The following is a 13,615-nucleotide window of genomic DNA, read 5'->3' as shown; positions in this document are numbered from 1 at the left end:
TTTTGAAATGAGTACAAGTAGGGGTGGCAAAATCTGACACAACCTGCTTCTTAGCGGGTTCGGGTTTGGCTTAAATGGGTTTGTGTCTTAAATGGGTCAACTCGCCTAACCCGTTTATTAAACGGGTCGGGTTCGTGTTAGGGGTATGCCAACCCGGCTGACCCGTTTAATAAACGGGTTAGGCAGGTGGGTCAACCCATTTACTCGTACCCGACCCGCAACCCACTTGCTAGTTTACCCGAACCCGACCTGCTAACCCGCCAACCCGTTTACCTGACCCGACCCGTTTATTAAACGGGTTAACCGTGTCGTGTCGGGTTACCCGTTTAATAAATGGGTCGGGTTCATGTTTGACACAGACGACCCGTTTAATAAACAGGTCGGGTTCGTGTTGAGCTATGCTGACCCACCAACCCGCCGACACGACCCGATTGCCACCCCTAAGTACAACGCAGCAAAACGAGGTTGCTTGCTCTCCATCTCCGCCCTCTTTCCAAAACGGAGCACAAGGCCAATATGTGCGTAGCAGCCAAGGATGAGTTCAATTCATTAGGTTCTTCGATTTGTTTGGAAAGACATCGATTTCTGATGCCAACATGCAAATGTTCGGATTCTTTGACTCCAAATCCTTGCAACGTGGAACTTTAGGGGACAAGGCCAATCAAAGAGGAAAACAATATTTTCTCAGATGATTTGAACATGCAGTACATATAACTCAAGAACACCCTTACACGGTGAAATGAAAAAGGTTGTGTAAACAAGCATTAAAGACTTGACTTATTTTCAAAGACACCCGATCTTATTACTCCATACAGCAACAATCACCCAAACCCTGTACAACTTTACATAGTAATATAGTAAGTAGTAACTCTTTATTAAAAAATGAGAGCCAAAACCTTTTTTATTCCTCTTCTGCACCACCAAGCTTGTGGGGGTTTACCTGGAGCATACCATAGCATAATTGTGTCGTAAAAATGTCTAAAACAGCACTCTAGCATGGTTGTAGACTGCTTCAAATGTCTCCGAGCACACACCAGAAAATGCTGTCATCGCCTGAAAGACGCCAGGCAACCCTGTTTGAATGTTGTTCAGTGTCATCGCCCGTGTTACCTGCACTGCCTTTGTATGCTTTGAACGCTCCTCCTCTGCCCGTCTCCGGCATGATGCCACCACTACCCTCTTCTCTGCTAGGGGATCCCTTGCATCGATGGTCGAGGGATCTGATCCGCTGCCTGGTATGTTAATTCCTGCCAGTGAGTATGATCTCACTGAGCCATAGAACTTCTTCTCAAGTGCTCCCAGGGCAGCTGCCTTCTTCTCAAGCTCTCTTGCTGATGCTTCAGACCGTTTCCGGCACCTGAGCTCCTCAGACTGCTGCAGTGCAATGGCTTGCACGATAGTGATGAAGCTCTTGATAGCCTCAGAGGCAACAGTGTCTGGGAGGCGGTCTACAGCATGTCTCCACTCTTCACAGAGGGAGTAGATGTGAGAGGCAGATTCAGAGGCCGCAGGAGCTCCGGTTGCAGAGGCATCCACTGACAAGTCGTCAAGGCGGTAAATGGTAAGTCTGAGCCAAGAATGCAATGAGTGGATGTAGTCACGGTGGTGCTTTGTTAGCTGGAAGAAGGAAGAGTGCCAGCCAGAGACAGCAAGTTGGAGATGGTGGGTTGCTTGACGGTGAAGATCAGAAGTTGACTCCCCAGAATCAGAACGGTTTACAAGACCACGAACCTGCTGAACAATATCATTTTGGATCTCATGGACATGATTCATGGATTTCCACATTCTCATCAACCTGCATGCAGCAACAGATGAAATACTTCAATGCATATACATTTATCAGTATCCAGCAACAAGTATTTTTGCGATAAAAGCATTGAACCTATATAAGTGACAAGAGTAATATGCAGCTCTTGGTCTTACGAGACAAAGAACCAGTGTGCACACATGATGTGTGTGCACATTTGCTAACCTTGGAAAATGGCATTATTTCTATGATCTGGCTATAAGATCAATTTTTCTACAGGGTGATCCTAAAACTCACAAACTGAGAAAAAAAAGGAACTGGTGTCCCATCCCTATTGAGAGCATGATAATGCTAAATGGTCAGAAATGGATAAAAGTTACAATAAAATGATTTTAGGCTATATACAGACAGAATACTTGAGGGCTGTGATGCTATGGTGGGTACCAGATGTTAGGACTATTATGCTCAGGTACCATGTAGCCACATATGATGGACATGCTCGATGAGGCACTTGGTGGTGCTGACCCTGTTAGTAACTATCACCTAGAGGTGAATTATATGACGGGATCAGTTCTACTTGGGCTAAGACTGCCAGGACAACGGAAGTACAACCACCTTGTGCCATGTTAACATTTGGGTCATCCATCGGATCAGTGGAAGTACCAACCGGTGGATGAGAGGCTTATGAAGTATGTTGTATTGTCTGTAAATGCACGCACAGGCCCATGTTTGACAAGCCAGGACACATAACCGCCTTCCATTTAGAACTCTAAGTTCCCAATAGTTTACAAATTATCAATAGAGATTTTGCAGTTCACACAAAAACCATGTTTCAGGTGTTTCAAGTTCAACCATGGTTGTTAACATGAAATGGTGCTAATATAAAGGTCTCGATATGTCCTTGCTGACTTTGACTGTATTGTAGCCTCTCAGTCCTAATACAAGTACAAATGAAAATGGCGAAGTTCATATTGTGAGAGAACAAGACCACTTTCTGGCTCTCCATGTACAATGAGACATGATATCTCATTTTTCCAATCTAAATTTTGACAAGATTAACTGATTAAGAAGAGTTGCCGACTTTGAATAGAATAGACAAGCCAATTTTCCTTTTAATTGTCAAAAAAGAGGAGGAGGAGGCAAAAGGGAAAGTGTTGCTACCCGTGACAAAGTTCAAGCAGTTGAGGACCAAGCTCGTTGTCTCTGACCATGGTAATAGCAGAGGAGGTGGTGCTTACAGCCTGGGAAGCCACCATTATCAGCGACTGCAGCTTCTTTATAGATGCCTTGGTCTTGTCCAGATTGACTTCCTTATCTCCTCTGTATTCTTGGCTCTGCAATAAATGCAGCTTCTTCTCGTGTTCTATTTTTGCTGCCTCCCTTGCCTGCATTCACAAATGAGGGACGCCATGCCTTTCAAAGAATGCAATAGCATGGACAATGTTGTTGCCACTTGCAAGCATTTTCACACAAAATTATTTCAGTTAGCTCTTTTGCCAAGTGAATACAACCAAAAGATCAGTCCCATAATAAGTAGGAGGAAAAGAAAATAACTAGGCAAACTGCCTCTAGATACAAAGTTTGGACATAGTATGAGGAAGTCTGTAAAACATATTGATGGTATATTTTATCAGTCGATGGACTTGAATTGCAAATGATGTGGTAAGGGAAGTTTTTAGTTTTGTACCTTAGACAATATGAGAACAATACTTGCCTGATTTGCTCATTTTTTTCTGTGTTTCTGTCCTCAACTTCATAAAGCTGGTTATCATGATCAATCTGTTCATAAAGGACCCAACTTGCTAGAGATACATAAATTAACAAGACACTCAAGCAATTTGTGGTCTGATATACAGGTAGTAGCAATGCCTGATTCTGCTAAAGCAGAATCACTGGGGACTTGAATGGCATTTAAAGTAATCAAGTGTCATACACAACAAGGAATGGGATTCTGAATGACACAGAAGATCAGACCACTCAAGACCCTGGTCTCAACTACAAAGGCAAGAACAAAAGGATCCTTAATGATCATGTCAAATTTTAAATGGGCCACCAATTAAAGGATGCCGTATATGTACTGGTTTACATCAACAATGCCATGTAATTACCAAGTTGCAATCAGAAAGCAGCAGAGGACGCATTGGGTGATGTATCACTGCAATCAACATTGCTATAAACAAAGAGTCCTGATGAGTTCTAGGACAGAATCAAATGCAACATCTGTATCTACATAATCTTGCATAATTCAAAGCCCAATGTAAGAAATTCAAACAGACAATTGGAAGATAACCAACAAATGCTTACCTTGACTTCTTCATAGAGCTTCTTCTCCCAAGCAAGAAGCTGCTCCAATGTAGAACAATGGCTTTTCCGGCCGTCTGATTCTATAAGTGCACTTGCCTTCATGCTGTACTTGATTTCCAATGGTGGCTTTGATGTCCAACTAGATGAAAGGTTGGTGAAGACATTGTTTGAATGGTACACCTTCCCTGTTAAGAACAGAGAACAAATCCAATCATAAGAGAGAATGGATAACCGGGTTCCAATTGACCAACCTAAATCAGTTGAGCAGCCAGAATCATATCCCTGGGGTGGTTTCTCCGAGTAAAAAAGAAAAAAGTGGACTCATTCATGCAGATTTCAATTCTGTAACTAATCACATACAGATAGCTTGAAGGGGCAGATTGGACATTGAAGGAAATGAGATAGGGCAGATGCGTCATTGGCGTTTTCTTCAAGGGTAAGGACTAAGGATACAATTACAAAGCCGGAAATTTCCAAATTGTAAATTCGAGGTCAGATTACCAACTTACCGGAACAAATGAGGGGAATAAAAAGTCTAATATGCCCTTGACTATATCACAATTGGCACTCATGTTCCTGAACATTAGAAAATTGCCTTTCCTTGTCTACATATCAGTGCAAAAGAGGACTAATACAATTATACAACCAATCGACAGGGAATTTTCACTAATATCATTAGCAAAAAAGTAAAAAAAAAAGGGGGGGGGGGGGGGGGGGGGGGGTGGGCGGGGGAGAAAACAAATTGGTCTGACTAAAATCTACATGCCTTTCTCAAAATGACCAAAAAGAGGCTTTTCTCTTTTTTGTCCGGGACCCTGAAAAAGAGAAGTGTGCATTAAAAACTATTGAAATAAAGCCGGGTGGGATGCCGGAAAGAGCACGGATAAAGGCGAAGACGCCGGAGGCATGAAAAAGGCGCTGTTTTGGATTCTGCAAAACAAGTTGATGCTTCATTGGTTATGAGTGACCACAAAATAAAGGACCACATTTCTCGCCGGCATATTGCAAAAAGAGAGCCGGAAAATTCCAAAAGAGAAACAAGAAAAGGGTCTGCAGAATTTCCAAAATAAAGCAGCATCTGGAATTGGCAATCCCACATGAATTGTCTATCTGGAAAACTGATGCCAAAAATAAAAAAGGTTTCATTTTATGAGAACAGAAACTATCCAAGATTCCTGCCGAAATGACGCCGGAGAATTAAAAAAACGAACGGAGAACGCCAAATACGTAAGATCTAAAAGAAGGACGTTTAAAAAGAATATGAAAATATATCACACTGGAAATATCAAGACAAGCGCAAGTTTTACGCCGACTTCTCACCGGAATCCGACGAATTTGGTAAAGAAAGAATGATTTTTTCTGAGAAATATAGAGGCCCCGAGTTAAGAAAAGGACGATCTGTTTTTGGAAATTCAATGTAGGACCAAATTTCAAGAAGAACGAAACGAAAACCCACAAAATCCTTACTCGTCAATTGGCGGAAACTTCGATCGAGCAGCTCCCTGTCGGTCTCGAGGAACTCCGCCACCTCTTTCCCGGCCTCGGCTGCCTTCACGAAGCACTCTTCGAGCGCCGCGGCGATCTCCGACAGATCCTTGTGCTTCCTCACCATCTTCAATTCCCCCACGCTCTCCTTCCAATTCACCGAGGAGCCGACCACCTCCTCATTGTCCGATCTCCGGCTGAACTTGTCCGCCGACTCCGCCGGAACCCAACTCTCCGAACGAGGCTCCGCGTTCTCTGGCTCGCCGCCTCTCCTGCCGTCGTCGGAGCTGCTCTCGCTAGTGGTGCAGCAATATCCATCTCCCCAGTCGCTGCAATGCACCTCCTCACGCTCGCCGCCGGCGTCGTAATCGTCGTGCTCGCCGCCGGCGTCGTAATCGTCGTGCTCTCCGGATTTCTCCTCTTCGCGCTGTCGATAGAAATCCGAACCAGGAGGCGATGGCGGGTAGAAATTCTCCCAATTCCACATCGAGGACGATGATTGTGAAGGGGACATGGTCGAGTAGACGGAATTCGTCTTTTCGGTGAATTGGGGTTTTCCGGCGAAGGGGAAATTGGAGGATTGGGAGGTGCCGGAGATGGAGTGGGCAGGCGATAGGGTGGAGAAGGATGCGAGGTTCGGTTTTCCGCCGACGATCCCGGTCGGTGTCGTTTTGGCGGGAGGGTGGGGATTCGCGGGGACGGAGTTGGAGGCGGAAACGGTGGAGTGGCTGAAGGAGTGAGATTTCGTGGCCGGAGGAGGAGGATCGGCAGAGGAGGAGAGAGAGCGGTGGAGGAAGACAAGAGGGGTGCCCTCGGAGACGGCGAGGGACTCGCCGGCGGAGAAGCCGGAGAGGGCGGAGCCGGTGAGGCGGAGGTGGTGGATGTAGTCGGAGTGGGCGGCCGCAAAGAGGTGGCGAGACTTCACCGCCTGTTTCATGAGGCGGCGCCTCTCCCTGCAGCGGCTGACGGCATCCTCGCTCTCTAGCTTGGAGGTGCCGCAACCCATGTTGCGCCGGTGCAGAGAGAGAGAGAGAGAGAGAGAGAGAGAGAGAGAGATGCCTCTTGTCTAGTTACTGTAACGAGAGGATCTCTTCAAAACTCAAAACTCTTCAACTGTCCATCTACCGTCCAGAGAGAGCGCCTTCATGAGAGAGAGAGAGAGAGAGATCCTCTCTATTTAGTATTTACTGTTTAGCGAGAAGAAAAACTTCTTCGCCTATCCATCTACCAACCAGAGACAGAGCCATCATTTCTGTCACACACACACAGTAATATTTCCTGTCTATCTAGCTTCCAGGGAGAGAAAATTCTTCACCTATCCCAGTTACGTACCTTCTTGAGCGAGAGGCACTAAATCAATGAGAGAGAGGGAGTAAAATTTCCTGTCTATCTAGTGTCCAGAGAGAAAATTCTTCCCCTGTCCCATTTACGTACCAAGTACCATCTTGAGCGAGAGGCACTAAATCAACCACAGAGAGCGAGAGAGAGAGAGAGAGTGAGTTGTAATAGTACCATATTGCTTCCCATCTACCACTCTTTTTTGAGTGTTTGAGTCTGCTGCCTTTGCTCCCTCCCCATTCGTTACTGATCCCCCTCTCCATTTCCAAATTTAACCTCTCATTATTCTATTCAGGTTCACTGGTTTTTTTTTTTTGTCGAAGAAAGCTGAGGTTAGGCAGACACCTACCAGTTATACAACTCATACCATTGGGTTTTGAACCTGCAACGTCCCAACACAAGGTGACGTGTGCTCCTACCAAACAAGCGTCCGGTTCAGTGTTTTTTCGACAGAGAAAGCTGGGTTAAGCAGATCCTACCCGTTATACAACCATACCATTTGGGGTTCCAACTTGCAACGTCCCAATAGAAGGTGACGTGCGGAAACCCTGTTACTAACCGGTTCACTGTTTCCGAATAGAATTCAGTGACCTCTTTTTATTTCATGCACAGTGTTCCTCCGATTCTTCATCATCATGTTGGTTGGTTTTTTATTTGTTTGCATACGTTCTCATTAAGGGTACGTTTGTTTGTCACGGAAAATAGGTATTTTCCGTGAAAACACATCGATGGGCATGCATTTCTGCGGGGCCCACAGTGACGATACAAACATCATTTCCGGCGGTTTCCACGAAAAACCATCGACACCTCTGGGCATGCATTTCATATGCCAAAATTCACACGCCTCTGGGAACTTTTTCGTGAAAAAGGTTCTCGTGAGAAGGGGTCTGATTCCATTTTCGTGGCAGGCGTTTCCACAGAAAGTGGTACCGCAGCACCCCTTCAGTGACATGACATGCAAACGCCCCCTAAAAGGTTGCAGAACAACTTTGTGCTTTTCTCTACGAAAACTGTGTTTACGAGGGAAATGCGTTATCATGCACTCTCTTTGTTTACGTTGGAGGTGACCATCACAATGGTCCTAGTCCACAAGGTCTAAGCTGTGCCGGTGCCGGTGGGAACGGACCACTCATATGGGTTTCTTCAGGTCCATCCAAAGTTATATATCTAACTGCCAAAGTTTGGACTCAAAGGTCATATGGGCCAACAAAAAGGCTCGGGAGTAGACCAAGGTGGGTTAATTAGATTAGCCCTGTAATAGCTCTTTCAAACCCTTTCTTCTGTAGACTCAACTCGGCTCACCAACCAGTCTATAGCACCTAGGTATGTTGGAACCAGCTAACCACAATCGTGCAACTCTGGATACGTTGCATATTGGAGTATAAACTTTGTGCTTATTGTATCTTGGTTTATTGCAGACCACTGTCTTAAAAATAAACAATTTGGTAAATAACTCGGACTTCTTTTTTATGATGAGAAACCCTTGCCCAAGCAAAAAAAAAAACAAGGTGAAGCCCCACAACCACCCTGCCTTATGTGGCCCACCCCTAAAAGCTACAAACACACTCATGCACCAGCGGAGTTTGATCCGGCATCTTCATCTCAACACCATAACAACCACCCCACTGGCCACACAGGCGACCCACACGCGATGGTATAACTCTGACTTAGTAATGGTGAATTAACCCCTACATCGGTCACACGGACTCTACTCATTTGGTACAGTACTTGTAAATGTCACCAAGTGGAAGGGAGGTCACGAGTTCAAAACCCACAGGTGCACATCCTTTACTGTAATGCCAAAGCTGGGTGCACGCTTCTTAGTGTACAAAGGAGATCTGAATACACCAATTTGCCGGCATGGCACTTCTCTTAACTCAGCTTCTATGTGTGCACAGCCAATCACATGGCAGCAATTTTGAGTGGGGCCGGCATTATGTTTTTGCGGGGTCCATGGAATGCTGTCATGTGATTTGTTGCTCACACATAGGGTGCATTTGAATCCTTGGATCTTACAACCGACCGATCTCAGCCCAGAGATCCTTGGATCTGAAATTCAAAGATCTCTAGTCTGACCACCCCCCTCTCCCGCCGCAATCGAACTAGAGATCCGTGGATTTGGGGCTCAAAAAGCCTAAAATGAGTCTCATACTCGGTCCGACAGGGGATCGAGGCATGCGGCCCACACCATGATCCACGTGTCCGTGGCTCCGTGGATATCCTGAGAGATCTACGGCATTCAAATGCACACATAGGAGATGAATTAAGAGATCAGTGGACCCAGATTGAAAATCAAAAGGGTTGGAGAGTCATGGCTTGCCTGTTAAATTAAGGCATTGACTTTTTCAATTTGTAAACCACCTCAGCTCAAGTTGTTGCCGGACCACCTAATCATTTCCCTGAGCTCACAAATATGTATACACATTAATACATACACACCAGTCAGAAAAGATAAAAATGAAAAAACAAGAGCATTAAGGATACTTAAAATATATATATATATATATATATATATATATATATATATATATATATATATATATATAAGTATTAAATGCATTAACTTCATGAAATTTTCTAAAAACCAACAAGTTGAATTCATCGTGGTTTTCATGTTTTGAATTTATCGCCGAAAATTCGCAATAAATTCAAGTTGTCACCGATATTTACAGTTTACACGCACCCCTCATGACTATTCACAGAGAGAGAGAGCCGAACTATAACCATCAACATTACGATACGAAAACAGGTTCAACCAACATTGAACCTACCGGGTAACCAAACACGGGCCCAAGACATGCCAAGGAGCCCCAAAAAAGGAAAAAAGAAAAGTAGAGATACAAGGAGAAAAGGAAGAAAGAAACAAGAAGCAAATACAGTTAGGCGACGAGCATCACCCTGGATCATGAATGGTCCCTGGAGGCAAATGGTGTTGCAGATCAGGGATGTTGATGCGGAGAATGGCGTATACGTCCGCCAAAATAAGGTTCACCATTTTGTTGAACACTGCCGGAATATGCCGAAAAATAGCGTTGTTGTGAGTCATCCATACAGCCCACCATGACGAGAGAAGCCAAGTTCACCAAATAATATGTCATTTGTTGCAATGACGAACTGGTTGAGGACCCCACAACAAATCATTGGCGAACGATTCCTGGCGCACGCTGACCCCCAGCTTATTCCAAGTCACCTTAAAGATGTTTTGAAAAACAGAGCACTCCCAAAAAAGGTGAAAGGCAGATTCTTCAGCCGCCTCACACAACACACATTTACTCGGCAGATGAAATCCGATGGATTTGAGGAAGTTGTCAGTCTGCACCCGATCGTGTAAGATTAGCCAAGCCAGGAAACATGATCTCGGAGTGGGGCCCTTGCCCCAGATCAGGTTCGTCGGAAACCGGTCCACCCCCGACGGAAGGAGAGCGAGGTAGCCTTCTTTTGAGCGGAAAGATCCGTTCAGAGCAAGGTTACGACCAAAGAACTGAGACTGCGAGTCAACATTGCCATTATGAGACAGAACTGCAGACCATGCTTGGATCCATGATCGCCGAAGCTTTGACATAGATCGCTGGCGCACGCTTGTGGCCCCCACCAATGATTTCACACCACCGTATTTAGCTAGAAGCACGCTTGCACACGGAGACCCAGGTTGGTGTGCAAGCCAGCTCTGCTTCACGACAAAAATCATACTCCTCAGCCGGGGGTCCTTGATTCCCAAACCCCCCCTATTTTGGGGTAGTCGAAGAGTGTCCCACCCTTTTAGGTGGCGCTTGTTTTTGGGACCTCGCCTAGACCACAGGAAGTGCGTCACTACCTGAGCTATTTTCTTACTAACCCCCATGGGCATCAGGAACATAGACATAAAAAATTCTGGCATAGCAGAAAGAACGTGTTTGATGAGAGTTGGTCTACCCGCGATAGAAAGGTAGGACGCTTGCCAGCCCGAATTTTTTTTCTGAACCCTTTGGATAGTGGTGCTTCAGGCTGCCGTTGATACACGACTGATTTGAAGCGGCAGACCCAGATAAGAAAAAGAGTTATCCGAAACCGAGCATCCGAATATCCGCTGGCCCAAGTCCAACATTGATGCAGGGGCGTTGACCATGGATAGACAACACTTCTCGTAGTTCAAGGATAGACCTGACATCGATTGAAAAAAAAGAAGGACAAGCTTGAATCTTAACATTTGTTGGATGGAGGCCCTTCTGAAGATAATTATGTCATCAGCGTATGTCAGGAACTGACTACGACACTCTTGAATACCGAGAGATTCAATTAGATCACCCTCCACTGCCCTCTTAACCAAAACCACCAGGCCTTCAGAGACGACGTTAAAGAGTAGCGGAGACAGAGGACATCCTTGTCGAAGACCACGACCAAGTTTGAACTGTTTTCCCTTGACCCCATTGATCTGAAACTGTGATTGGGCATTGGTTACCAGCTCATGCACCCAGCTAGAGAAACGCCTACCGAAGCCCAAGTTTGCCAACATGTTGAAGAGGAACGGCCAATGAACCGAGTCGTAGGCTTTATGAAAGTCAAGCTTCAGAGTGAAAAAGGCCCCCCGCTGATCTTGAGAGAGTGCAACACTTCTGTGGCCAAAATGAAGGAGTGTTGAAGTCTTCTGTTAGAAATGAAGGCGAACTGAGCCTCCGAAAAAATCCTAGGAGCAATTGACCGCATCCTGTTAGCTAAGACCTTGGCGATAATGCGATATAAACTCCCTAACACTGATATAGGTCTAAACCGCGAGATATCCGATGCGGCTTCCTCCTTAGGAATAAGCGACACAATTGCTAGGTGAGAATGAACCGACAATCGGCCATTTCGATGAAACTCGGCGAAGACACTAAGAATGTCACTCTTAACACATTGCCAGAATATGCGAAAGAAATCCACAGGATACCCATCAAATCCTGGAGCTTTCCACCCAGACGACTCCCGCACCGCCGAGACGATTTCTTCTTCGGTGAACAACCCCTAAATCGAGTTGGATAGCGCTCGATCCATGGACAAAAATAAAGTTGAACCCATATTGCCACCTACAGCTTGGTTGCAGGAATACAGGTTAGAAAAATAGTTGGAGACAGCATTGATTACCCGATCGCCTGAAAAGGAGACACCATTGATATACAGAGTGTGAATCGCATGTCTTCGATGCCTGTGAGATGCTAAAGAATGAAAGAACCTTGTATTCCCGTCACCCGCTTTAAGCCAATTCACCCTTGACCGCTGCTTCCAACGAATTTCATCCTTTAGACGCCACGATTGCACTAGAAGAGTCAGCTCGGCCGATCTAGCATTGAGACATTCAATATCTGATGCATTCATATAGGACGTATCCAAGAGAGACTGATTGATAGAAGCCAGCTCTCGCTCCCAATCCCCCAGATTTTGGAATTTGCTTATTCTATTGGAGATAAGCCAAGATTTGATATCGCGGGATAGACGAAAAAGCTTAACCATGCATCTTGTAGCCGCCCGGACTGCAAAGCAAGGTCTACTCCAAGATTGATGGACTAACGACTCGAAGCCCGCCTCCTTAAGCCACCATTGCTCAAATCTAAAGGATCTATCGCCGGTGAAGCCTTGACCCCATTGGATAACAATCTGACTATGGTCTTCATCCACCCCTTGTTAGGCTAGAGAATGCTTCCCGAGGATGAGGATGCCTCCCGCATATTGAGTCGCAGGCTTGAAGAAGAAATCTGCACCACGCCAGATTTCGGAGACGACGGAGCTCGAGATATCTGCCATCTTCGTTTCACAAAGAGCAATGAGATCGGGCTTTTCTTGACGGATCCAACTCGCCAGGAAAAGACGTTTGGTGGGGCAATTCAGTCCCCGAATATTCCAACACAAGATCTTCATAACTGAAAGTCCGGAAATACCCGAGGAGTGCGGATCCTCACAGACCGCCTAGGAGAGACCCCAGACTCGTCGGATGGAGATAGCGAAGGTCGATGACGTCTCCTAATAGGGAGAACACCCCACCCAGGATGAGATAACCCCTCGACCGAAGGAGATGGGGTGTTGATGAACGAGATACGCCCAGCATCCGCGACCAAGGTCGGTAAACGATCTGCGATCGCGGCCAAGGACTCACGCATAACAGAATCGACGTTGAGTAGCTGGGCTTGGGAAAGCGCAAGCTTGAGCCGCCGAGCTGCATCATCCACAGACAGACCCAAAAAGGATGAGAGTTGACCACTCATAGATGACGAACCCGCAATTGACGGATAGACCAAGTTTGGGGAGCCCTCCAGGCCTGCGAAGTCGCCCTCCCGGATGAAAGAGGAGGTGTTCAATGCAAACGGAGCCCTGCCAAACACGGCTAACAGAGGGGCACTGACCAAACTGATGGAGACCAGGCGAATTGGACAGACGATGCACTTTGTTGAGATAGACGAAACCAAGACTGAAAGGCCATCAACCAGCTTGAAGAAGAAACACTGTCGGATCGGGACTCCGATAATAGGCGACCTGTGGGCCCGAGCAAGGAGAGAGTCCTCCGAGAGATGTGACCTCTTACGCGAGAAAGGCCCAAACTCAGATGCCCCATAGGTCGAAGCAAACGAAATAGAGGATGTTGCAGCTGTCGAGTGGCAGAGAGAATCCTTAGACGCCAAGGCGACACCTGACGGTCCCCGATCCCCATCAAGCTCGAAGAAAGGATCCACCAAAAGGTTCCGCAACAACATAGCCCAAGACTCAGACCACCCGGGAAGCCACGACAGCCAA

At 46.1% G+C, this 13,615-nt stretch overlaps 1 protein-coding gene across 1 annotated transcript; it reads right to left on the bottom strand.

Moving 5' to 3' along the window:
• Positions 1–664: 664 nt before the first annotated feature.
• Positions 665–7,050, bottom strand: LOC149813921 (nitrate regulatory gene2 protein-like). The gene is made up of 4 exons (XM_089992434.1): positions 5,519–7,050; positions 4,052–4,236; positions 2,909–3,132; positions 665–1,795 (listed from the first exon to the last, which is right to left on the bottom strand). The coding sequence occupies exons 1-4, from the start codon at positions 6,540–6,542 to the stop codon at positions 979–981; spliced, it is 2,250 nt and encodes a 749-aa protein (XP_089848560.1). The 5' UTR covers positions 6,543–7,050; the 3' UTR covers positions 665–978.
• Between the last annotated feature and the right edge of the window lie 6,565 nt (positions 7,051–13,615).

Source organism: Nuphar pumila, chromosome 16 (assembly GCF_984573655.1).
Source record: "Nuphar pumila chromosome 16, dmNupPumi1.hap1.1, whole genome shotgun sequence".
In the NCBI taxonomy this organism is placed as follows: domain Eukaryota; kingdom Viridiplantae; phylum Streptophyta; class Magnoliopsida; order Nymphaeales; family Nymphaeaceae; genus Nuphar; species Nuphar pumila.
Note: the sequence above shows the minus strand (reverse complement) of the source record. Positions and strands in the feature narration are given on the sequence as shown.

Excerpts from the sequence above, each read along its gene's own strand:
- LOC149813921 (XM_089992434.1), bottom strand. The coding sequence starts at position 6,542 with ATGGGTTGCGGCACCTCCAAGCTAGAGAGCGAGGATGCCGTCAGCCGC. Across the intron at positions 4,237-5,518 it reads AAGTTTCCGCCAATTGACGA|GGAAGGTGTACCATTCAAAC; the intron begins GTAAGGATTTTG and ends TGTTCTTAACAG. Across the intron at positions 1,796-2,908 it reads CTGCTTGAACTTTGTCACGG|GTTGATGAGAATGTGGAAAT; the intron begins GTAGCAACACTT and ends TGCTGCATGCAG.